The 26,833-nt window shown below is 41.0% G+C and overlaps 1 protein-coding gene across 1 annotated transcript in view; it reads left to right on the top strand.

Moving 5' to 3' along the window:
* LOC112648157 (kinesin-like protein KIF28P) overlaps positions 1–26,833 on the top strand; it is a 58,917-nt gene that overhangs the window by 14,225 nt on the left and 17,859 nt on the right. The window contains exons 4-10 of the mRNA XM_049112976.1: positions 2,134–2,337; positions 3,922–3,957; positions 10,085–10,309; positions 17,947–18,101; positions 21,800–21,911; positions 23,424–23,491; positions 25,347–25,456. Coding sequence (XP_048968933.1) covers positions 2,134–2,337; positions 3,922–3,957; positions 10,085–10,309; positions 17,947–18,101; positions 21,800–21,911; positions 23,424–23,491; positions 25,347–25,456 — 910 coding nt within the window. The remainder of the gene's footprint in view (positions 1–2,133; positions 2,338–3,921; positions 3,958–10,084; positions 10,310–17,946; positions 18,102–21,799; positions 21,912–23,423; positions 23,492–25,346; positions 25,457–26,833) is intronic.

The following is a 26,833-nucleotide window of genomic DNA, read 5'->3' as shown; positions in this document are numbered from 1 at the left end:
AATTAACGTGAAATGTATTAAAAACCTGAACATAATGGCTGAAACCATAGAAGTTCTAGAAACAAACAAAGGTGGTAAGCTTCCACATATCGGTCTCAATAATGATGTTTTGGATTTGACACCAAAACCAAAAGTAAATAAGTAGGACTATATAAAAACAAAAAACTTCTGCACATAAAGGAAATCATCAACAAAATGAAATGGAAACATATGAAATAGAGAATGTTTGCACATCATGTATCTCGTAAGGGGTTAATATCTAAAATAGATGAAGAACTCATACAAGTCAATAGCAAACAAACAAACAAAAGCAAAAAATCAAAAACCAAACCCAAGTGCAGCCTGGATGGCTCAGCGGTTTAGCCCTACCTTCAGCCCAAGGCGTGATCCTGGGGTCCTGGGATTGAGTCCCACATCAGACTCCCTGCTTGGAGCCTACTTCTCCCTCTGCCTTTGTCTCTGCCTCTCTCTCTCTCTCTGTCATGAATAAATAAATAAAATCTTAAAAAAAAAACCCAAAGCACACACACACACAAAAATCCAATGAGCCAATGGGCAGAGGAACTGAATAGGCAGTTTTTCCAAAGATATGCAAATAGCCAACAGGTATATGTAAAGGCACTCAACATCAGTCATCACCAGTGAAATGCAAACCAAAACCACAATGAGACATCCCCTCACACAAGTTAGAATGACTTTTATCAAAAAGACTAATTCTGGTGATCATTTCACAATATACAAATATCAAATCATTATGTTTTTCACCTGAACCTAATATAATATTATATGCCAATTACATTTCAATTTTTAAAAAAGATTTATCTATTTTAGAGAGACAGCTTGAGCATGCATGCATGAGTGGGGGGAGGGGCAGAGGGAGAGAATCTCAAGCAGACTCCCCACTGAGCATGGAGGTCCATGACCCGTGAGCTCATGACCTGAGCTGAAACCAAGAGCCAAAACTTTAACCAACTGAGCCATCCAGATGCCCCACATCCCAATTATTTAAAAGATAGTTTTAACACACAGCAAGAGGGAATTTTTCTGGGATTAGTATGGTCCCAATGTTTTCAGAAACTACTGGTCAAACTACATTTTTGGCCTAAAGCTCCCCTAACCCTTGTAAGTGTAATAATTTTTATTCCTTTCTTATGAGAAATGAACTGTATGAGAATATTGTTTACTGTCTGAAATCATACTATGTTAGTATGTGCATCTTTCCCAGGAGTAAAAATTATATAAATTATACAAATGTATCTATTACCAGGGCCGCTGGGTGACTTGATCAGTTAAGTGTCTGCCTTCAGCTCAGGTCATGATCTCAGGGTCCTGAGATTGAGCCCCATGACCCTGCTTCTCATTCTCCCTCTGCTGCTCCTCCTGCTTGTGCTCTCTCTCTCTTTCAAATAAGTAAATAAAATCTTTTTTAAAATGTTCACATTGCAACGGAGGGATCGTGTAAAGCTTACTTACTATTTTATTGGTATTAGGGATCAGAGAAGAATGTACTCAGATAAGAGAATATTGCTGGCTGTGGCCATGGCCCAGATTCTAAAACAGCCAGATGTGGATCCCTTCTTTCAAGCAGTTGTGGGCACAGGCATCTGTGTCTCCTACTTAAAAAGGCAGAGGTGGAGGTGAACATGTATGTGTGCCTGTTGTAGAAATGCTCCAGAACCATTGGGTCTTGTGGCTGGAAAAAAAACAAAACAAAACAGTTTACCAGCAGAGGACTACAACTACTGTGGGCATTTTGTGATGTTATTGCTTGGAGTCAAGAACAATGAGAAAGTAGAAGACGCTTTGACTGGTCTCTATCCCCTGGCACCTTGGAATTTTTGTCTAATTGCTGAATTTTAAGACCTAGCCAGGCTAGGTTTGAGCAAGGCTGCAAGGTATCCAGATTTGCTATTGGATACCAGCTACTTAAAGATCCATGCTGATCGTGGTGATTTGGTTTTCCAAATTGCCAAATCCCTTTTTGGTCTCCAACTTTATTCCATTGGTTTTAAGACAGCATCAGAGTTTTATATCAAATAGGTTGTATTGTATTAATTAAGCAATTCATCAAAACCAGAATATTTATTTGTGAAAACCCTGTGCTGAAGGTGGTGCCTGTGATCTTCTTTCCAGAAAGATATTTTCCACGATCTCGGTAGGGGAATTCTGGACAGCGCTTGGCAAGGTTATAATGCCACCCTCTTAGCCTATGGCCAGACTGGCTCTGGAAAAAGCTATTCCATGGTTGGGTTTGGTGCAAACAAGGGTATCATTCCAAATGTGTGTGAAGAGCTCTTTCAAGCAATTGAGAAGCAGGAGGGAAATCAAGAATACCAGGTATGTGATATCCTAAAATCCCTTCTTTAAGGAATTTCTTGTTTGGAAATTTCCAGCTCCAAATTATCAGCATCTCTCTTTCAGGATAATGTTAATTTTCCACACCAAAATCTCGGGATTGCAAAATCAAGTTGTAGCTAACTAGAATGTGAATATTTTTGTTCTATGGAGGCAAACCCAAGGAAATATTTTTAAAAGGTACTCTGAGTACCCTAGAAGCAGATGACTTAAAAGTTAATACAAGGGATTGTTGTTGAGGCTGATCCAACAAGACCCTCATTGATCCCCCCTCTTCTACCAAGGCTAAGGATGTGTCCTCATTTTTCTTTCTTTCTTTCTTTCTTTCTTTCTTTCTTTCTTTCTTTCTTTCTTTCTTTCTTTCTTTTTCTTTCTTTCTTTCCTTTTCTTTCTTTAAAAATTTTTTCAATAATAAATTTATTTTTTATTGGTGTTCAATTTGCCAACATACAGAATAACACCCAGTGCTCATCCTGTCAAGTGCCCCCCTCAGTGCTCATCACCCATTCACCCTCACCCCCGCCCTCCTCCCCTTCCACCACCCCTAGTTCGTTTCCCAGAGTTAGGAATCTCTCATCTTTCTTTCTTTCTTTCTTTCTTTCTTTCTTTCTTTCTTTCTTTCTTTCTTTCTTTCTTTCTTTTTCTTTCTTTTCTTTCTTTCTTTCTTTTTTTTCTTTCTTTTCTTTCTTTCTCTCTCTCTTTCTCTTTCTTTCTTCTCTCTCTCTCTCTCTCTCTCTCTCTCTCTCTCTCGTAGGCTCCATGCCCATGGAGCCCAGTGCAGGGCTCAAATCTGAGATCAAGACCTGAGCTGAGATCAAGAGTTGGATGCTTAACCTACTGAGTCACCCAGGTGCCCCATGACATCCTGTTTTTTCATGAATAGCATTCTATCTCTCTCTGAAGCTATGAACAGAGGACTTAAAAGAACATTTTCTTCTACCCCATACATTGTCTGCTTTTTTGGAGTTCCTTTTTTCTACTGTTTGTTTAATTTCTCATATTGGTGGCTTTCTTGTCTGCTAATCCTAGGCCATTTGTTTAAAACATGTAACACTCAAGCTTATTGGAAGCTCTTGGGACATGAGATGTGACTGGCAAAACCCACCACAGGGCGATGAATTGCATAAGCCCACCTTCTCATGGGTGGGGGTGGCAAATATCAGTATCTTAGGACCTTTCCCTATGCTACATCCATTCAGATTCCTCCAGTCTATGCTTATGGGATATCAGCTTGTCCAGAAATATTCCAAAAACACAGTAGGGTAAAGACCAGTCTTTTTTTTTTTCTACATATGTTCATATTAGGGGTGAGCGATAAAGACTAATCTTTTTCTGTTGCCAATTGAGACCAAAATACACAGAGTTGCGTATGTTTTTAATTTACTTTAGGAACTTCCATCATATCATTAAAATTATGTGAGAATCATTTATTGCATGTGAAATAGAGCATCACCATATTTAACATTAACTTCTCCCTCTGTTGGAAATTTATGTTGCTCCTATATTACTTTTCTCCCCAGAGATGAGGTTCCAGAGAATATTTACTTTATGTTCTTTTCTACACAGGTTACATTCAGTATGCTGGAAATTTACAATGAACAGGTAACCGATTCTTTTTTTTTTTTTTAATTTTATGTATTTATTCATGAGAGACACAGAGAGAGTAGAGACACAGGCAGAGGGAGAAGCAGGCAGGCTCCCTATGGGGAGCCTGATGTGGAACTCGTTCCCAGGACCCCTGGGATCATGACCTGAGCCAAAGGCAGATGCTCAACCGCTGAGCCACCCAGGTGCCCCCCTGTAACAGTGATTCTAACCCTCTGACACATACATCTAAGGGACTCTGCAGCTTATTAACCACCAGGGCTACCCCCGACCCACCTATAGATAGAGTCAAAACTCTGTAGCCTGGCATTGACTACAGCCCTAATCTGTCTCTCCGGCTCCCTTCCTTGTTTCTTTATTTTTATTTATTTTATTTTATTTTATTTTATTTTATTTATTTATTTATTTTCCTTGTCCCTTTATCTCCATACTATCCTTCAGCCCCAGAAACTCCTTCCTTTCCAGAACATGTCATTCTTTCCCACATCTACCCTTCTCTGCCCTTGCAAGGGCAGCTCCAGGGTCAGCTACCCTATCCATCTTGAGGCAGTTGACCTTGGTCTGCCAGTAGAGTAGAGGAGGTGGCCAACTTTATTTTTAAAGGGCCAGATGGTTTCTTTCTTTTTTAAAGATTTTATTTTATTTATTCATTCATGAGAGATACAGAGAGAGAGGCAGAGACATAGGCAGAGAGAGAAGCAGGCTCTCCGTGGGGAGCCTGATGTGGGACTTGATCCTACAACCCCGGGATCACAACCTGAGCAGAAGACAGATGCTTAACCACTGAGCCACCCAGGCATCCCATGGCCAGATGGTTTCTGCTGCAACTATTCACTTCTGCCCTCATGGCACAAATGATGCATGAGTGATGGATGTGGTGGTGCACCAGTGAAACTCTACTAGGACACTGAAACTTCAATTTCACATCATTTTTGACATGGGACCAGGGGGTTAGGGACAGTGTAGGTATCTAAGGAATTGGTGCCTGTTAGAAATAAGGCCTTCAGGACCTTGGAGGGCTGGCTGGCTATTGTCAAGGTTGCTTTTGGTCTCTAATGAAACATCACCAGTAAGGTGGCCATGGTTCCCTGGGGATTGCCACACTCTGCATGCCTCAGGGTTTATCAGTGGGTTTCAAGTTGTCAGGAAATTTAATTTCAGCTGCATTTCTCTTCCCTTATTCTTCTTATCCATTTTCCCATGTCACAAAATATTCTTCTTTTTGATTTTTTGCAGTCATTTAAAAATGTGGAGAATGTTCTTATGTCAAGGATCATACAAAAACAGGGGGCTGCCTGAACTGAGCACTCATGCCACAATTTGCCTGTCCTTGTGAACACATTTCTATAGGAAATACCCTCTCAATACTCAACACACTTGTAGGTTTAGAATAGGTGCTCCCGAATATTCACTGAGTGTATGAATTAACAAAGGTATCTAAAACCGTGAATTTCTTATAAGAGACATATCCTGAAAGTTTTTGTGTAAACCCAAACACTATCCAAACCCTTGCACTTAATCATTCCTCTTTTTTAAAAAAGATTTTATTTATTTATTTATTCATGAGAGACACACAGAGAGAGGCAGAGATATAGGCAGAGGGAGAAGCAGGCTCCCTACAGGGAGCCCGATGCAGGACTGGATCCCAGGACCCAAGCATCACAACCTGAGCCAAAGGCAGACGCTCAACCAGTGAGCCACCCAGGCATTCTGTGCTTAATCATTCTTAAATAAATATTATTAAAGGAATAAATCTGTCAGTGTTTTTCTCTTTATATCAAGGAAATAAAATATCCATTTTGAAAAAAATATCCATTTTGTTTCTTACGTTCTTTCATGTGTCATTTATTACCATTGTAGGTTGATAGTAAATTCAAATTTTTTAAGTTTTTATTTAAATTCCAATTAGTTACCATATAGTGTTATATTAGCTTCAGGTGTATAATATAGTGATTTAACCCTTCCCTACATCACCCAGTGCTCATTACAACAGGTGCACTCCTTAATCCCTCTTTCCTCCATCCCCCCACCCACCTCCCCTCTGGTGACCAGCAGAGTGTTCCTAGAGTTAAGAGTCTGTTTTCTTGATTTCTCTCTTTATTTTTGCTTTGCTCTTTTGTTTGTTTCTTAAGTTCAACATATGAGTGAAATCGTATGGTATTTGTCTTTCTCTGAATGGCTTATTTCGCTTGGCATAATACTTTCTAGCTCTATCCACACCATTGCAAATGGCAAGTAAATGCCATTTTATGACTGAGTAATATTCCATTGTGTATACATACTACATCCTCTTTACCCATTCATCAGTTGATGGAAACTTGCACTGCTTCCCTAATTTGGCTGTTGCAGATAATACTGCAATAAACATCAGGGTGCATGTATCCCTTTGAATTAGTGTTGTCATATTCTTTGGGTGAATATCCCATAGTGTGATTGCTGGGTCATAGGGTAGCTCTATTTTTAACTTTTGAGGAACCTCCCTACTGTTCTCCAGAGTGGCTGCACCAGTTTGCCTTCCCACCAACAGGTTCAGAGGGCTCCCCTTCCTCCACATCCTCATCAACACTTGTTATTTTTTGTGTTTTGGATGTTAGCCATTCTGACAGTTATGAGGCAGTATCTCATTGTGGTTTTGATTTGCATTTCTCTGATGATGAGTGAAGTTGAGCATCTTTCCATGTGTCTGTTGGCTATCTGCATATCTTCTTTGGAGAAATGTCTTTTCATGTCTTCTGTCCCTTTAAAAATTGGATTATTTGTTTTTGAGTTGTTGAGTTTTATAAGTTCTTTATATATTTTGGATACTAACCCTCCGATATGTCATTTGTAAATATCTTCTCCCATTCTGTAGGTTGCTTTTTAATTTTGTTTCCTTTGACATACAGAAGCTTTTTATTTTGATGAAGTCCCAGTCATTTATTTTTGCTTTTGTTTCCCTTGCCTCGGGAGACATATCTAGAAAGAAGTTGCTATGGCCTGTGTCAAAGAGGTTATTGCCTGTGTTCTCCTCTAGGATTTTGATGCCTTCCTTTATCACACTTATTTCTTTAATCCATCTTGAATTTATTTTTGAGTATCATGTAAGAAAGTGGTCCAGTTTCATTCTTCTGCATGCTGCTGTCCAATTTTCCCAACACTAATTGTTGAAGAGACTGTCTTTTTCCGACTGGATATTCTTTCCTGCTTTGTTGAAGATTAATTGACCATATAGTTGTGAGTTCCAAATGAGTTCTTATGCTAAGGTCACTGATTAAGTTTCTATTTCTTTCAAGTTGCTAAAGGTCAGAAGACAATATGGCTCCTTTATCTCATACCAATAACTTTACAAGGACAATTTAATTTCCTTTGTTACCAAGTTCTGGTGGACATCTCAGTGTGGTCCTCCTACTCATATCTGTTTATGATGATACTCTGTCTGAACTCTGTTTCTTCATCTCTAAAATAAGAACATCTGACATTCTAAGAAACTTTCCATTTCTCATATTCCTTGAGTCTCTGGTATTTTCTCAGTAAGTATTTCAACAGTCAACTGAAGTGTAGTTTATCAGGTATTTATAATGTTTTAGACATCATACCAGACTCTGAGAATGGGTTAATCCCAAGACTTAATTCCTACCATGGAGGAGTCTTGTGGGCACTACAACACCCTCTCCAGACAGTGATGTATTACATGTGTGGCATGAATGGTGAAGAGCAAGGGAGAGAAGGGAATCCATGACTACCTGGAATGTTGGGCCACATTGGTCAATGCTGGACTTAGACTGGACCTCAAGAAATATATATGAGTTTGGTGAGGCAGCAAGAGGGCTGGAGGCACACCTAGGGGCACTTTGGGCAGGATTCATTTTGACCAGTCCAAAAGTACAGGAAAGTGCATGGCATTTAAAGCAATAGTCAGTATGCTGTGTAGCCAGAGTTGTATACATGGCAGGGATGTCAGGAGATGAAGCTCAAGATAAGTTCTACCAAAAAGTAACAGACCTTTGTCCTGGAGGCAGTGGAGAATCAGTGGAGGGTTTTACAGGGAAATCAGATAATCAGATTGGGATTCTAGAAGAGTTCTCTAGCAGCAGAGTGAAGTTGGATTTGAGGGTGTACCAAATAGAGGCAGAGTTAGGGGATTCTCAGCAAAGCCCTAGTGAGTGAAGAAAGTCTTGTGACAGTCACAAATTTTGATCTCCAGGCACAACCTGGAGGGTCCTGGCACCAGGATCCAACCTTGTCTCTGGGCCCCCACACTTCTACTCTATCCCAATAAATCTACTTACCTTTTTTCTGATAAGCCATATCCAGTCCCATCTTCAGCCTTAGGTGCCCCCTCCCACACTCTCTACATTAGAGGAAAGGCTTCCTATTTATGTCAAAAGTTGTCTCTGTTTTGATGTCTCCTTATCTCTGGCACCGTCTGTCCACTGTCTTAGTTTGGCTTGACCGAGTTTCAATCTGTGATCTTGCCTTGGCTCTAGGATGTAAGGCCATAGAATACCAGAGCTGGGGGAAGTCTCAGAGATAATTGAATCCATCCCCTCCTATTATGAGCACTGGAAAAGTAAGAGATTTTCCAAAGCACTCCCAGGTTAGAGGCAGAACCAGGACTAAGAATCCAGGTTTTCAGGTTCCCAGTCTAGATATCTCTGCACCATATAACACCAACCGCCCCTCTGGGGTCTATGACTCTACAGAATCCCACAGTAGGATCTACTTGGCCTTATCAGAAGTAGCTTTTCTTGGGTGAGAGGCAACATGGGCTTTCACCCAAAGCCAAGGTCTAGGTGGGACATCTCACAAATCTCTGATAATGAGATCCAAAGAATCACCCATATTCTCTTGTTAGGTTTGACTATAGCAAATACTGTTTGGATTGAATCAGTTTCCCTTGGAAGTAGAGTTCAAAATGGTGGCATTTATGGGAGCATGATCTCATCTAGGCAGATCATGCCTTCTGCTTATATTAGGTACTTAGAATGTTACTATCTAATATTTATTTTTATTTTCATTTATCACTGTTTTCAGTAAAATAAGACTTCATTTATAATGAAGTTATAATTTGTTATAACTTGTTGAATTTGTTATAATTTGTTGAATTTGTTATAATTCAGAGAGGGGCTAGGATAATGTATTTTTATAATATCCACAAAGGAATTGGTAATCAAATAAAATGGTTAGCAAGATTCCTAGGCAAATGTTTATGTCAAGAAGAGAATAAGGGGGCAGCCCGGGTGGCTCGGCGGTTTAGTGCTGCCTTTGGCCTGGGGCGTGATCCTGGAGACCCGGGATCGAGTCCCATGTTGGGCTCCCTGCATGGAGCCTGCTTCTCCCTCTGCCTGTGTCTCTGTCTCTCTCTCTCTCCTCTCTGTGTATTCTCATGAATGAATAAATAAAGTATTTTTTTAAAAAAGAAGAGAATAAGGGTTTCAAGCACAAATGTTTTAGAAGCACCTTTTGAAAGCCAGACACCTATACATACCTATTCCAATATTTTATCATGCTGCAGAAGCAGCTCTGCAGCATCCTACATGCAACATACTAAACATTATTTGTTAGCCTAGCTCTGGTTACACTGTCCTGTCAAAAATCATTCACTGAGTGCCTCTTCTATGTCAGGAACTATGTCAGGATTCACTAGTAAAAAGCCCTGGTCCCACCCAAAGGGAGTTCACAGGCTGATTAGAGTGCTCCAGATACTAGAAAATACTAGAACTGAATTTTTTAAAATTATGCTTACATCACTAATTACAACAGGTTTCCCTCTTGTCATTCCCCTATTTCTTTTTTTAAAGATTTTATTTATTTATTTATTTATTTATTTGAGAAAAACAGAGAGAGCATGAGCAGGGAGAGGGGCAGAGGGAGAGGAAGAGGCAGACTTCCCGCTGAGCAGGGAACCCATCGTGGGGCTCCATCCCAGGACCCTGGGATCATGACCTGAGCCACCCAAGTGCCCTTCCCTCATTTATTACCTAAATTATGGGCTTGTCTAATACCTACAGATAATTAACATTTATTCATTCATCTAATAAGTTTTTATTGAGCATTTAACATATTCTAGGTAGAGATCTAACAGTGAAATAAAAAGAAATCCCTGCCTTTCTGAAGTTTACATTATTTATTCTTTTTTCCATAGATAAGAGACTTGCTATCTAGAACCAAGAAACCTGAGAGACTAAAAGTGAGAGAAGATCAACAGCTGGGCTTTTATGTGGACGGCCTGAAGTCAGTGCCCTGTGAGAACTATGCACAGATTGAAAGGCTGATGGAACAAGGGACAAAGATAAGGACTACAGCATCGACCAACATGAATGCCAGCAGCAGTCGGTCTCATATGGTCATTACCATTCAGTTCAAGCAGGTGAGACTCAAGGGAAGGCCACTGTCTCAGTTTCCCACCAAGCGTGGTCCATGGGAAGGGTTCCCAGTGGCATGATGAGTTGGTGAATACTATGGAATCCTTTCAGATTTGACCTACAGGTTAAGGTGGCTACTTCCAACCATGGGCTATGGAGTCAGAAACAGGAGAAAGTGAGGTACTTGCTCTTTTCCTACCTCCCCACATCCCTGCTCCACCCAGGCTCCCCAGGATGATGATGATCAGCTTTCAGATCCACGAGCCTAGAGAACCACCAGATACTGAACTACCTTTCTGATACTTGGAAGTAGCAAGATAAAGTCTTTGAAACTAGCTAATCCATATAACTCTCCATTAACTAGATTTTTTTCACAAAACTGAGCACATTTTTCTCCTCCATACTTCTTGGTAGATATCAGTAAACTAGTAAACTATAGATCATCACCAGTTTGATTCAGAAAAAGGTATTTACAAAGCCTGAGTAAATAGTACAGTTAACTATGATTTCACCATCGGGCAGCCCTGGTGGTGCAGCGATTTTGCGCCACCTGCAGCCGAGGGCGTGATCTGGAGACCCTGGATGGAGTCCCATGTTGAGCTCTCTGCATGGAGCCTGCTTGTGTCTCTGCCTCTCTTTCTCCCTGCATCTCTATGAATAAATAAATAAAATCTTAAAAAAAAACTATGATTTCACCATCTCTGTTCCCAAAGCCACAGCCCTAGTAATAGGTAAAATGGTAATAAATGAAGATTACCCTGCTCTAACCAGGAATAATGGGAAAACACTGAACTCTACCTGACTCTTTGTTTACCAGCTTTGGAACTTTGGGAAATAACTTATTCATCCTTAGTCTCAGCATCCTAGTCTGTAAAATAAGACAAATGGCAATCCTGCAAGAATGCCAGGAAGCTTAGAGAAGAACCTACATTTTAAAGAACTTTGGAGGATGACTGAGAAGATGGCAGAGAGGGCTCTGAGCTCACCTCCTTCCACCGACACACAGAGGCAACAATTACACATGATCCAACTCATTCTGGAGACTGAAAGAACAGCTCTTCCACAACTAAAGACAGAAAAGAGTAGGAGGGGCAGAGAGCTAGCTGGAAATCAAACCACAGGCACAGTGACCCTCAAAGCCTGAAGGATATCACAGGTACCAAGGTATTTCTTGAGTAAGGATATCAAGCTTTACATCAGGCACCCCCTGCCCTGGAGACTGTGCACCAGGAAGACAAGCCCTACCACGTCGGGCTTTGAAAATTAGTCGACTCAACTCTGGGAGAGATGAAGAGCTATAAGAAACTGAGAGTCCCTCAAAGGGTCAACATACTACATGCTCCTACATACACTATGAGACCCAGGAGAAAAGCAGTAGTTTAAAAAGTGCCTAGGTTATACATGAAGAAGATTTATTGACTAATTTTAGGGCATGTGCCAGAGGATCAGAGATCTATAGGAACTTTCTCAAGGAATAAGAGTGCTGGCAGGTGCTATTTTTCTTGATCTCCTTCAGCCTTACCAGTCAGTCCTTGCAGGAGCCAGTTCTGACACTTTACATCCATCTTTTTAACACTGTTTGCCCTGCCTTAGTGTTTCTCTGTGGATAAACCCACCCACCCCTAGAAGCACCCCTCCAAAGAGACTCCTGTCCCAAGGAGGAGAGGAGCCAGTCTTGACCACCAGCACACCTGTAGCAGCTACAGTCAGGTCTCTCAGCAAGCTGTTCTGGGAGCCAGCTCTACCCACCACTATACCTGCAATGGTCATAGCAGTTACACAGGAGGTGCACACAGCTCACACAACAGACATCCCTGAAGTGCCTGGTTGTGCTGACTGGGTGGGGGGGTTGTGTTGCTGGACCCACATAATGCCTTCTACACAAGGCCACTACTGTCAGGACCAGGAGACATAGTTAACCTACTTAGTACATAGAAACAAAGAGTCAGACAAAATGAGGAGACAAAAAAATACATTCCAAACAAAAAAATGAGACAAAACATCAGGAAAAGAACTAAATAAAATGGAGATTAGTAATCTGCTTGATAAAGAGTTCAAATGATAGGGTGCTCTGCAGACTAGAGAGAAGAGTGGATGAGCTCAGTGAGAATTCCAACAAAGAGAAATATAAAAAGAACCAATCATAGCTGAGTAGTTCAATAACTGAAATGAAAAATCAGACACTAGGAGGAATCAACAGCAGATTGGAGGACACAGAACAACAGATCAGCAATCTGGAAAACAGGGTGGTGGAAAGTACCCAGCTGAAGAGCAATTTAAAAAAACAAGAATTTTAAAATGAGCATAGGTTGTGAGACTTTTGGGTCAACATCCAACATAATAACATTTGCATTCTTTGGGTCCCAGAAAGAGAGGAGAGAGAGAAAGGCGTAAAAAACTTTTTTTGAAGAAATAATAGCTAAAAACTTCCCTAACCCTTGGGAAGAAAACAGACATCCAGGTCCAGGAATCACAGAGAGCCCCAAACAAAAAGAACTCAAGGAGGTCTACACCAAGACACTTAATAATTAAAATGTCAAAAATTAATAATAAGGGATCCCTGGGTGGCACAGTGGTTTGGCGCCTGCCTTTGGCCCAGGGCGCGATCCTGGCGACCCGGGATCGAATCCCACGTCGGGCTCCCTGCATGGAGCCTGCTTCTCCCTCTGCCTGTGTCTCTGCCTCTCTCTCTCTCTCTGTGTGTGACTATCATAAATAAATAAATAAAAATTTAAAAAAATTAATAATAAAAGGAACATCTAAAGGGCAGCGAAAGAAAAGCAAATAGGATTAGAAGAGACTACCAGAAAAGATTATACACCAACAAATTGGACAATCTAGAAGAAATAGATAAACTCCTAGAAACAATCTTCCAAGTCTGAATCAGGAAGAAATAGAAAATCTGATCAGAATAATTACTAGTAACAAAAGTGAATTCATAATCAAAGAACTCCCAACAAACAAAAGTACAGGACCAGATAGCTTCACAGATGAATTATACCAAACATTTATTTTATTTATTTTTTTAAAGATTTATTTATTTATTTTAGAGAGAGAGATTGAGATTGAGAGAGAGAGAGAGAGAGAGAGCTCATGTGTGAGAATGAACATGATTGGGAAGGGGGGAGAGGGAGAGAATCTCAAGCATACTGTCTACTGAGCATGGAGCCTGATATGGGGCTTCAACTCACAACTGTGAGATCATGACCTGAATGGAAATGGAGAATCAAACACTCAACCAACTGAGTCACGCAGGTGTCCCTCTACCAAACATTTAAAGAAGTGTTAATATCCTTTCAAACTATTCCAAAATATGGGAGAGGAAAGAAAACTTCCAAATTCACATTATGAGACTAGAAATATGCTGATGAAAAAAGAAAATTACAGATCAATATCCCTGATGAATATAGATGCAAAAATCTTCAAGAAACCAAATTCAGCAATACATTAAAAGTATCCTCCCCCATATATCAATTGGGATTTATTGCAGGGATGTAAAGAGGGGTCAATATTTGCAAATCAATCAAATGTGATGCACCACATTAACAAAATGAAGGATAAAAAGTCATATCATTATCCTAACAGATGCAGATAAAAGCATTTGACAAAACATGTGTTCACGGTGAAAACTCTCAACAAAGTAGATTTAAGGGGAACATCTCAATGTGTCTAAAAAAATCCACATGTGCCAAACTCACAGCCAGCATCATACTCGATAGTGAAAAACTAACAGCTTTTCTTCCAAGATGAGGAAAAAGGCAAGGATGTGCATTCTTGCCACTTTTATCCAACACAATACTGGAAGTCCTAACCAAAGCAATGAGGTGATCAGACATGGAAAAGGCATCCAAATAAGTGAAGAAGAAGTAAAAATTTCATTATTTGCAGTAAAATGATACTATACACAGAATACTCTAAAGACTACCAAAAAAAAAACTATTAGAACTAATAAATGAAATCAGTAAAGTTTCAGGATATAAAATTAATACACAATAATCTGTATATTTCTATTTCTATGCATTAATAATGAACTAGCAGAAAGAGAAATTAATTCCATTTACAATTCTTTTAGAAAGAATAAAATACACAGGAATAAATTTAACCAAGGTAGTAAAAGAAATATCCTCTGAAAACCATGACATTGATAAAAGAAACTGAAGAAGAAACAAATAAATGGAGAGACATTCCATGCTCGTAGGTTGGAAGAACAAATATTGTTAAAATGTCTATAGTACCCAAGGTGAGCCACAGATTCAATGCAACCCCCATCAAAATATCAATAGTACTTTTTTTTTGTAAAACAAATAATCCTAGAATTTGTATGGAACCACAAAAGACTCCAAATAGCCAAGGCAACCTTGAGAAAGAGGAATAAAACTGGAGGAATTGTAATCCCAGATTTCAAACTATACTACAAAGCTATAGTAAACAAGTATGGTACTGGCACAGAAACAGACATGTAGATGAATGGAACAGAATAGAGAGCCCAGAAGTAAACCCATGCTTTTATGGTCAATTAATCTACAACAAAGGAAATAATATACAATGGGAGAAAAGACAGTCTCTTCAATAAATGGTGTTGGGAAAGCTGGCCAGCTATGTGCAAAATAATGAAACTAGAACACTTTTTAACACCATACACAACAATAAATGCAAAATTGATTAAAGATCTAAAAGTGATAACCGAATCTATGTTTTAAAAAAAAGAAAACATAGGCAGTAAATACTCAGATAACAGTCTTAGCAATATTTTTCTGGATCTATCTCCTCAGACAAGGGAAGCAAAACCAAAAATAAATAGCTGGGACTACATCAAAATAAAAAGCTTTTGCACAGCAAAGGACCCCATCCACATAATGGAAAGGCAGCCTACAGAATGGGAGAAGATATTTGCAAATGACATATCCAGTAAGGGGTTAGTATCCAAGATACATAAAGAATTTATGAACATCAAAAAAAAAAAAAAAAGAAAAGGAAAAAGAATTTATGAACATCAAAAAAACAAAATAAAAAACAATTTGACTTAAAAATTGGACAAAGAATCTGAATGGACATTGTCCCAAAGAAGACATACAGACACATGAAAAGATGCCCAACATCACTCATCATCAGGGAAATGCAAATCAAAATCATAAGATACCACCTCCCACCTGTCAGAGTGGCTAAAATCCAAACACAAGAAATAACGAGTGTTGGCTAGGATGTAGAGAAAGGGAAATCCTTGTGCACTGTTGATGGGAATGAAAATTGGTGCAGCCACCATGGAAAACAGTGTGGAGGCTCTTCAAAAAATTAAAAATAGAAATACCATGATGATCCAGTAATTCCACTGCTGAATTACTTACTCAAATGATAGATAGAAAATGATAACACTAAATCAAAAAGATATATGCACCTCTATTTATTTACCATAGCCAAGATATAGAAACAACCTAAGTGGAGCACCTGAGTAGCTCAGTCCATTTAACATCTGCCTTTGGCTCAAGCTGTGATCCCAGGGTCCTGGGATCAAGTCCCACATCAGGCTCCCTGCTCTGTGGGGAGCCAGCTTCTCTTTCTGTCTCAGCCACCCCACCTCTCTCTCTCTCTCATAAATAAATAAAATCTAAAAAAGAAAGAAAGAAGAAAAAAGAAACAATCTAAGTGTCTAATAATACCATATGGTATATATACCCAATGAAATATTACTTAGCTTTAAAAAAGAATGAAATATTGCCTTTCAGTACAATATGGAAGGGCCTATAGGGTATTATGCTAAGTGAAATAAATCAGAGAAAGAAAAATACCACATTACTTCACTTGTATGTGGAATCTTAAAACATAAGACAAAGAACAAACTCACACAAATAGAAACAGACTCATAGATACAGAGAACTGGTGGTTGCCAGTAGGGAGAGTTTGGAAAGATGGGTGAAACAGGTGAAGGCAAGTAAGATGTACAAACCTTTAGTTAACAAAATAAGTCACAGGGATGAAAAGTACAGCATAGGGAATACAGTCAGTAATATTGTAATGACATTGTATGGTGACAGATGATAACTCCACTCATCATGGTGAGCATTTTGTAAATTATATAATTGCCAAATCACTATGTTGCACACCTGAAACTAATGTAATGTTTTATGTAAACTGCCCTTTGATTAAAAGTAAAAATATAAGGGCACCCAGGTGGCCCAGTTAGTTAAGCACCTGATTGTTGGTTTCAGCTCAGGACATGATTTCAGGGTCATGAGATTGAGCCCCATGTGCAGCTCCACACTCGTGGATAGTCTGCTTAAGATTCTCTCTCTCTCTCTCTCTCTCTCTCTCTCTCTCTCCCTCTTACCCTCCCTTTGCTTGTTCACTCTCTCTGCCCCCCAACCCTGCTTGTATATGCACGTGTGCTCTCCCATAAATAAATAAATAAATAAATAAATAAATAAATAAATAAATAAATAAATAAATAAATGATTTAAGTAAAAAAATAAAGAATTTATTAACTTTAAGTACTACTCAGATGATTTTACAATGTTAGTAACACTCATAAAACTTGTATATGGTTTGCCTTGCTATTTTTATAACTTAATGTTTTAGAGGCAAGGGAAGAAATCCACTGGAAAAATGTGTGTAGAGATCTAGTGTCACACTGTGCTTCCTGCTATCAGTAATAATATTAATATCTGTTACTGTATGCCAACCATGGTTGGAACCATGACTTCTCTTATCTGTTACCCTCCTAACACTCCAATAATATGCTATGATCCCTGTTTTCCAACCGAAATAGTTGAAATTCTACAAAGAATTATGGTTATGTAACCAGTGAGGGGGTCTGTCACATTCTAAAATCCACATTCTTTTCCCTTCCCTGCATGACCACACTGTCCTGAACAGTTACTTATTTTGCAGATTTCCCAGTATTTTCTATTTAAAATGTTTGATCACAGAAATACTAGAGAATTAATTGGTATCTAATATACCACTGGAAATAGCTTTGCAAAATTGAGAAGGAGCAACTAAGACATTTGGGCCTGGCGATGTATTATTGTGAAATGTCATTGTAAAGAAGATGGCCTTTTTTTATGTATATATATATATATATATAGAGAGAGAGAGAGAGAGAGAAGAGAGTGAGCAGGGGGAGGGAGGCAGTACAGAAGTAGAGAGAGAGAATCTTAAGCTGGCTCCATGCCCAGCACATAGTCTGACAAGGGACTTGATCTCACGATCCTGAGATCATGACTTGAACCAAAATCAAGAGTTGGACACTTGGGGCATCTGGGTGGTTCAGTCAGTTAAGTGCCTGCCTTTGGCTCAGGTTGTGATCCCAGGGTCCTGGTCCTAGGGTCCTGGGATTGAGCCCCACATCCGGCTCTGTGCTCAGCAGGGAGCCTGCTTCTCCCTCTCCCTCTGCCTGCCACTCTGCCTACTTGTGCTCTCTCTCTGTCAAATAAATAAATACTATCTTTTAAAAAAAGAAGAGTCAGATACCTAACTGACTGAGCCACCCAGGCACCCCCAAGGTAGCCTTTTAATTTGTAAGTTTTATTATATATTTTTGAATGTAAAGTACAATTAGAAAAAATATTTTAAAGTGTGAACTGGATTAACTTTATAGGTAGCCTACTACCACTCTAATAACATGATTTATGGCACTTTTCTACAGGTTTTCCTAGACAGAGACCTCACCAAGCAATCCAGTATTAATTTAGTGGATTTAGCAGGAAGTGAAAGACAAAAATCTTCAGGATCTGAAGGAGATAGACTGAGGGAAGGATCACGAGTTAACTTAAGTTTAACCAATTTAGGAATTGTTATCAGGTAAATAATTGGTGCATGGGTATTTATTTCCACCATAAAAATAATTTCAGAAATACAAAATCAGATTGATCATAAACCCTTGGTTCAAGACCCACTGTCATCATTGGTTCATGCCTGGTCCTCCTATATGTTTTAAACTTACTAGTTTTTAATAAAACTAAAAACACTAGTAAAGTCACCACCCAACCCAAGAAACAGTTGGTATTTCTCTGCTATGCTTCCCTTGGAGGCAACCGCCATCTTGAATTTTGCTTATTGTCCCTCTGTCCCTCACTTCCTTTCTTCTCTTACCCTTGCTTTATCACTTGTGAATATTATTAGTTAGTGGCATTCATTTTTGAAAATGTACAAAAAGGGTAAATATTATACTGTCTTTTGGATCTTGTTCTTTTTTAAGTGATCAAAGTATAAATTACGTGAAGTACACAAATCTTAAATGTTCAGCTCAGTGAATTTTTATATGCATATATCTATGTAATTACTACCCAGTTCAAGATAACAAAACATTTCCAAAATCCAGAAAGCTCCCTCGTACCCTCCTCCTAGCTTTTATTCCCACCAAAAGAAATTGATCTTTGCCACTAATAATTGATTTTGCCTAACTATATTGATTTTCATCTAAATGTGACCATTTATAAAGAGGTCACTATCTTTTGCATTTGGCTTCATTCACTAAGGACTGTGTCTGTGAGACTAAACCGTGTTTCTTATGTAGTGTATTAGTTCTTTCTCATTGCTGTATAAGATTCCATTGTAGGAATTTACCACAATTCATTTATCCATTTATTTATTTATTTATTTATTTATTTATTTATTTATTTATTTATTTATTTATGGGAGACACAGAGAGAGAGGCAGAGACACAGGCAGAGGGAGAAGCAGGCCCCATGCACAGACCCCGACGTGGGACTTGATCCCGAGTCCCCAGGATCACACCCTGGCGGGAAGGTGGTGCTAAACCGCTGAGCCACCCAGGCTGCCTCTCCATTCTCTTATTGATGGATATTTCATTTGTATCCAGGTTTTGACTATTATGAATAGTGTTACTATGAACACTCTTGTATATATTGATTTTTAGGTGTCCTTTACATATTTTTTATTAGTCTTTCTCAGGTATGTAGTAATATCTTCTCCCAAAAGGTAGCTTGTTTTTTCACTTTAAGGTGTTTACTGATGAGCAGAAATCATGATAATGATTTTTGTTTTGCATTTTTTATGGCTTGTTTAAGAAAAGTAGAATCCAAAAGCTGTCTCCTCACTGAGGGGGGCACTTGACAGGATGAGCACTGGGTGTTACGCTATATGTTGGCATACAGAACTCCAATTAAAAAATATATACAAAAAAAAAAAAAAGCTGTCTCCCTACATTTTGCTTAATTTCTTATCCATCCGGAGTTGACTTCGGTGTGTAGTGTAAGGTAGGCATCATTTTCCTTATTTTTTTTCCTTACAGATTACCACTTTTTCCAGTTAGACTTGTTGAATAGTGCCTCCGTTCCCCAGCGGATTTTCTATGCTACCTCTGTCATAGACCAAAATCCAGTATATTTTATTATTTAGCTTTTTAATCTGTTCAACTGGTCAAAGTCTAGTTAGTAATAAAGGCTTTATCCTCTTCCTGAATAATACAAGGATTTCCATCCTATATTTGTGATTGTTGATGTGTATGTTAATTCTATTCTTCTCTAATCCTAAAAGACATTATTATTTCTATTTTACACAATTTTCATTTTTTAATTTATTTGCTCCTTCTTAAACCTCAGAGTTGCTAAAATCGGTCTCCTCTTGGTGGAAGTAGATTCTGTAGAATTTCCTTCAGTGATCACCTGCTGATGGCAATTTCTGTTTTTTGGTTGAAATTTTTTTATTTCACCTCATTCTCAGAAGGCAGTTTGGCTGGGTTTAAAGTTATAGATGTGCAGTATTTTCTTCAGCTCATTAAGGTTACAGTCTCCTGCTTTCTCCTGGTGGTTTAATTGCTATTTTCTTGAAGATAGTTTATCTTGCCCTCCTCCAGCTGCTTTTAAGCTCTTTTGTTTTTAAACTTTATTTATTCATGAGAGACACAGAGAGGCAGAGACATAGGTAGAGGGAGAAGCAGGCTCCCTGTAGGGAGCCTGATGTGGAACTCAATCCCAGAACTCTGGGATCACTCCCTGAGCTGAAGGTAGGCACTCAACTCCTGAGCCACCCAGGCATCCCCTAAGCTCTTTTGTTTTGATGTTCTCCAGTTTCATTATGTTGCATTTGAGTGTGAATTTATTAATTCTGCTTGGAATTCCCTGTCCTCCATAGTTCTATATATATAGATTAAAGATTTTTATCAGTATTGGGAAATTCTCACCCATTACATCTCATATACTGTCTGTGCCCATTTTCCCTCTTCTTTTCTGGAATTTCAACTAGACCATTTAAATCTTCTCACACTATCCTCCGTGACTCAACCTTCCTTGCTTGCTTCCCATCTCCGTGTCTCCAGGCTGCAATCTTGTTGATCTCTTTTGAACCATCTAGTTCACTAATTCCAGGGTTGGGTTTTTTCTTTTTTTTTTAAGATTTTATTTATTTATTCGAGAGAGAGGCAGAGACAACAGAGGGAGAAGCAGGCTCCGTGCAGGGAGCCTGACGCGGGACTCGATCCCAGGACTCCAGGATCATGCCATGAGCCAAAGGCAGGCACCAAACTGCTGAGCCACCCAGGGATCACTCACTAATTCCAATTATAAGTGTCTAACTTGCTGTTAAACGTGTCCATTGTGGGGATCCCTGGGTGTCGCAGTGGTTTGGCGCCTGCCTTTGGCCCAGGGGGCGATCCTGGAGTCCCCAGATCGAGTCCCACGTCGGGCTCCCGGCAAGGAGCCTGCTTCTCTCTCCTCCTGTGTCTCTGCCTCTCTCTCTCTCTCTCTCTCTCTATGTGTCTATCATAAATAAATAAATAAATAAATAAATAAATAAATAAATAAATCTTAAAAATAAAAACCTGTCCATTGTATTTTTCATTTCAATTACTGTATTTCTTTCTAGAAGATCATTTTGTTTCTTTTACAAATCTGCTAAAATAACTTTATAGATTTCTTGTCACTGTTGGTAATTATAATTTCCCACAGATGGGATTGCTTCCCTCTTCCTTCCCACTTTCATCAGTCTCTCATCAATGACAACACCACTGTCTTTGCAGTGGCTGGAGTGGGGTGGGGACTGACACAGTTATTCATGCTTTCTCTGGTGTGTTGTCATACAGGGTCCTAAGTTTATGTGCTCTTCTGAAGGCAGTGTGAGAGAAAAGCAAGAAGAGGACTTCAACCCAGTCTCCATTCTGGCCTTTACGCTGCTAGCTGGCCACCCTCTTCTTTCCAGAAACTCCTCTAATACACAGATTTACAGTAGCCTGCAGGCTCTTTGGGTCTCCTCACAAAGTTTAGTGTGTTCCTTCTTCAGATCAGCTTCCCACTATCTGTCATGGTCTCTTTCCAGGGCTGAGTTCAGAGACTGAGCCAGTGGCTCATGTGGTTAGCTGTCTTGCTTTGGCATCTTTGTACAGAAGGTGTCTCAATTGGTTAATATTCTTTAGAGCCATGTCTTAGGTTTATGGGGCCAAAGAGGGGATGGGGGTGTTTCTGGCTTATTCCCAGGGAGGCAAATTTCTTCTCAACATATATTTTTTTAATCTCTTGTTTTGTATTTTCTTTTTCATCCAGTGCTCTAGCTGATGCAGCCATGGGGAAGAAAGTCTTGCACATTCCCTACAGAGATTCTGTTCTGACCAAACTGCTGCAGCCAGCTCTGGGCGGCAACAGCAGAACTACTTTGGTAAAGTGACTTTCTTACAACATGTGAGACTGATTCCGCTGTTGCTGCTGTTGTCATTGTTATTATTGTTATGCTTGGTGTACTACAGTGCCGCATTTTACATTTAGCAGCACATTCCTACATGTCTCGTGACTCCTGGAACTCTTTCTCCTACGATGTTCAAATATTGCTCATTTTAATAATTTAATTATTCTTTTCTGCAGTTTTTAGGTTCTCAACAAGGAACATATGTTACTATTATTATCAGAGAAAAACATACAGCTTTTCAAATAACACTGATAATGTTGTACTATTCTAAATCAGTGGTCATTTCACGGCAAGACTAGAAATCAGTTTGACTATGTGTGAGTCATGAGGCAGGTATTTAATTACAGAGGAGATGAACTGTGTCATCTTAGCAAAGACTTGAGACTTACTATTGAATGTTTGCCAAGTGGGTCCAATGTAGAATGTGTTAAAATTCTCGGCTCTTCACTGCAGGTGTGAGAAGGAACAAAACCAGGTAAACTCGTCCTGCCTCCAATCTGCTGTCCCCATTGGGAGAGAAATGCTCACTTCAGGGCTTGTTCTATGCACTGTCTCCCAAATTCACAGCATAAGATGTCCTTACTTTCTATCACTGAATCTTGCCTAAGCCTTTACAAATATTTTCAATTTTTTCTGGTTGTCTGTCAGGGCCTGTGGGTCTCAGTGGGACATCCCCCAAGAACCTGGAAAAAAAGTGCCCATAAGATGCTCAGAATGTTAGACTACAAAGTCAAGTAACGGGTCTGAGCAGGTCTGTGCAAATGCCTGAAGAGGGCCGGACTTCCAGGTCTGCAGGATAAGGTCCCAACTCGGGCACTACAACACTTTGACAGAAAAAGATGTAGTTGAGAAGAGGTTGGGGGTGACTCAAAAGAGAATCTGAAAAGCCAACATCCAAGCACTAGATCCTCTGTGGCTCCAATCCCATTTCCAGTACAATTATCCTAACACCTCCTGTGCTTTATTTCTAAAGACAAGATGCTAACAGTATTCCCTTGAAAATGTTGCTGTTCAAAGGACAAAAACGAATGAGCCTTAAAAGCCACAGGGCTAAACCAAGGGGAAGGGTTATTCCCCGGGCCCTCGTGCTCTGGATTGTGATCTCCAGTTCCATAGATTACGCACTGCCACTAGGGCAGCTGTGTTCCCTCTAGTGCACCTCAGCTTGCTTTCTCATTTGAATTCTGGAACAATTAACCCTGTCAGGGTTGGTTCCAGGCTCAGGTCTTCCCATGGTCCTGTGGGTGACCTCAAGCATGTGATTTTTCTTTGAGCCTCAGGGTGTGTGTGTGTGTATGTGTGTGTGTGTATGGGGAGGAGGGGAGGAGTATAGGCTGTAAAGGTGTGTTGTATGTGTTTTCAGAGTTGAAAATCTTGAACGATACTGTAAATCACAAGATACTCTATGAACGTCAGCTGTATAATATCTACAACAATAAACCCCTATAAAATCACACAACCCAGAAGGAATGTTTTTCTTTACAGATAGCAGCCATAAGTCCTGCTGACATCTGCTATGAAGAAACGTTGTCCACGTTAAGATATGCTGAAAGGTACGGTTATGAATATTTACTATCCCTAGTGGCTCTCAGTTGTAAACATGTCAGCTTCTTCCAGGACTCTTGTACCCAATGGGTTGGTGGTTGGGGAAGAGGTCCAGGAGAAGGCTGAACAGAATGATTTCTGGGGACGTGGTGCCCTCCTGGCCTATCACTCGGTCATTCCAGCTCTGCATGGGAGAGGCACCATGGACTCAGATCAATGAAGGAGAATTGATCCCAATCCTGATGTGATTGGCATCAGTCTCCCTGTGTTTCCAAATAGCATGGCCTTTCACATATCTCTCCCTTTGTTACACGGCCCACGGGTATTGTGTAGTAGCAGGCAAGGGACTTTTATGCTAATGATAGGAGAAGGTGAGTATGTGCGAGGCGACTCCCGGGCTGGCACCCACCCTCCAGCTCTGCAGGTGCGGCTTTCCCTGAGCTCATTCTCACTTCTCCAGGCCTCCACACAGACAGATTATACTCTTCAGAGTAGGCTTGACAGTCACTGGTATCTCTCTTCCCAGGGAGGGTCCACCCTCACCAGGTTCCTTCTATCCAATGGGGCCAGGGAAGCAAGTCCACACACTTAGTCCTGGCAGGAGGCAGGCATCTGGATCCTGCTTCTCCTGACCCTTTTGAAAAAGATGAGGGTCCAAGGCAAGGGAACTTCTAAGCAGGGCAGAAGCCACACGCCACCACCACTCCTCCCTCCCTTTCACACAGCAGACACTGAGAATCCACCACAGAGACTCATCTGTCAGGTTCAGATGGGAGCTTGGAATTCTCAGGCCCGCGTTCCAGGAAGCTGGAGCTGCAAGTGAAATGAAACTCCTTCGCCTGCTGTAATGTGTCACTCGTCAGCCTATGGGCTTGCATGTCAGTCAGGATCTGGCCCTACCAGCCATGTAAACTCAGGCAAGACACTCTCCCTCCCCAACCCTTGGCCACATCCCATATCGAGAGAGGCGACTTCTCATCAGAGTTAAGGTGAAGAACACAGGAGATCAGCACAAACTGCCTGACACATGGTGGATGCTCAAAACCACAGCTGTTTCTGTGCTACTAAGTAGTGACTACTTCCCTCTGGCCCCGACTCAGGGAGGGAGCTCTTGCATTTCAGGGACACATACTAGCGTCTTCCTACACTGTACAGCCTCAAGATGTGTTACACCAGCAGATGTCTGGCAGCATCTGGACCACAAGATCAGATCTTTAGGTCAATTTTATCTCTCTGCTTATCAGATACAAATCTGTGGCCAGGAGATTTCATGTGAGAGACTACGTGATGCACATGAAGGAGCACACAGAGTCCTGGGCTCTGATCCCAAATCTGCCACAGGCTGTATGACGTGGGAGCAAGGCTTGGAAACCCTCTCTTCCTCAGGGAAAGGAGGAAGGTGGTCAGAGATAGTAAACAACAACACAGGGTTCCCTGTTAAATTCTGATTTCAGAGGCAGAGCAAGTCAGTAATGTGTGTGAACGTGAGTTCGTCCCATGCAATATTTGGGGGTGTCCCACATCTCCTGCGGGGTACTAGAGGCAGTGTAAGAGTTAACCATCAAGACCCTGCTCACTTGAGGCACATGCAGAGCAGCAAGGGGCACCTCCAGGGCTGGGTTAGAACCATGCGTTCAGGGCCCAGGACACATCAGTGTGGGGCTGTGGGTCCAGAGGAGCTGCTCATGTTTATCTGAGCCATGGATGCCCCTTAAGTCCCTTTTGGCCTTAATGGTTCACTGGAACCCGACATAGTGGAGCCTGAAATCACCCCAGCTGAAAGGCTCCCACTCTGCGGGTTTCTGGCCAGTGCTCTGCAAGGGGTCCAGGGCCTGATCATGTGTTCCTCTTTGAACATGGAAGGGCTAAAAAGATCCAGAACAAAGCTGTGGTCAACACCTCAATGCTGATGAGAGAGGCAGAGGCGGAGAACAACAAAGTTCTGCTTGCACGCGGAAATTCCAGAATGGCAGGTAAACTGAGTCTGGAGTCAGTGCCTGGACCAGGCCAGCAGTGGGATGGAGGGAAGGATCAACTGCAGGCTCAGCCTGGGGCTTGAGGGGAAAACACCTGCTTAAAGTCACTGGAGCCTTAGTCCAGCCCAGGGCAGCCTCTGGGAACATTTGGGCCCTGGCCTTGGGGAAAAACACTTTATTTTGGAGGCAAATGCAGATTCACGTGCTGTTGTAATAATGGCCCTGCTCTTTCTAGAAGGTCACTTTAGTCTCATTTTTATTGCCATTTTTATCCCGAAGCCATTGTTTCTGCCAAGACTACTCTTGAGGATCTTCCCGGAATTGCATGGTGGCTGTCTGACATTTGTTCTACTGATGGCCTGATGCAGTTCAATGATGTTTGCATCTCCAGAAGCCTTAGTGGCCCACCCCTACCTGCATGGTAGCGTCACCTGGTGAGCATCACCAGGCCCATTAAACCACAAGGCCAGCAGTAGAGCTCAAGGTGTCCCACTGTGCTTTGAATTAAGGCCTCAGATTTCCGGGGGCAGCACGGAGGCATATATAAATATGCTTATTAATCACTTAAAATGGGATGGACCCTCCCCCCCCAAAAAAAGGCAAATTATAAAACTGGGGAAATAAAATTGGTGAAAGTGTTTAGCATGAAAACAGCAATATCAGATGGTCCAAACCCTTGGTGTTTAATGCTTGTTAAGGGAGTATGAGCTCCAGCCACCATGCACCCTGGCACCCAGCCCTGCCAGCAGGGCTCCCTTGCTCCGGAGCAGCTCGAAGGTAGCGGCAGCCGTTTCTGACTCCAGCACTTCTGTGCACATGCATGCACGCGCACACCGGGCTGCCTGGGGGCAGGGCGGGTGGTGCTCCACCTGGCATATGTCCAGACTCCCACGTCCTGACACACAGAGACTTCCCAGCAAAGCGCTTCCTACATTAGAGGCAGTGCCTACGGCTGCTACACGCCTGATTCTGCTTAGTCCCAAATCTTTGCGTCATCATGAACTGGACGTGCCAGATAATGACCTGAACATAGCATCAAATGCCCACTGTTCATAAGCACAGACACAAAATATGCAGGAAGCCACCTGAGTCTGATTCCCCCTGAGTGCCCTGGCCTTACAGGAATTCCCTGTAAAAATGGTCTATGGGGGAGGACGTGCCTCCCCCCAGTCACATGCCTACGCAAATGAAAAATAGAATATTGAGCTTCCTGCGTCTTCCAATACAAGGCCTTCTTGCTCTAGGACCCTATGAACTAAGATGATAGCACTCTTTGTAGAAATGGCCAAGGGATTTCTTCTTCACAGGTAAGCACAGCACAATTTCCCACTCTGCTCAGTCCCCAGTTTGGGCTGAGGAAGGAGTCAAGTCTTA

Source organism: Canis lupus, chromosome 7, assembly GCF_003254725.2.
Source record: "Canis lupus dingo isolate Sandy chromosome 7, ASM325472v2, whole genome shotgun sequence".
Lineage (NCBI taxonomy): Eukaryota > Metazoa > Chordata > Mammalia > Carnivora > Canidae > Canis > Canis lupus.
Note: the sequence above shows the minus strand (reverse complement) of the source record. Positions and strands in the feature narration are given on the sequence as shown.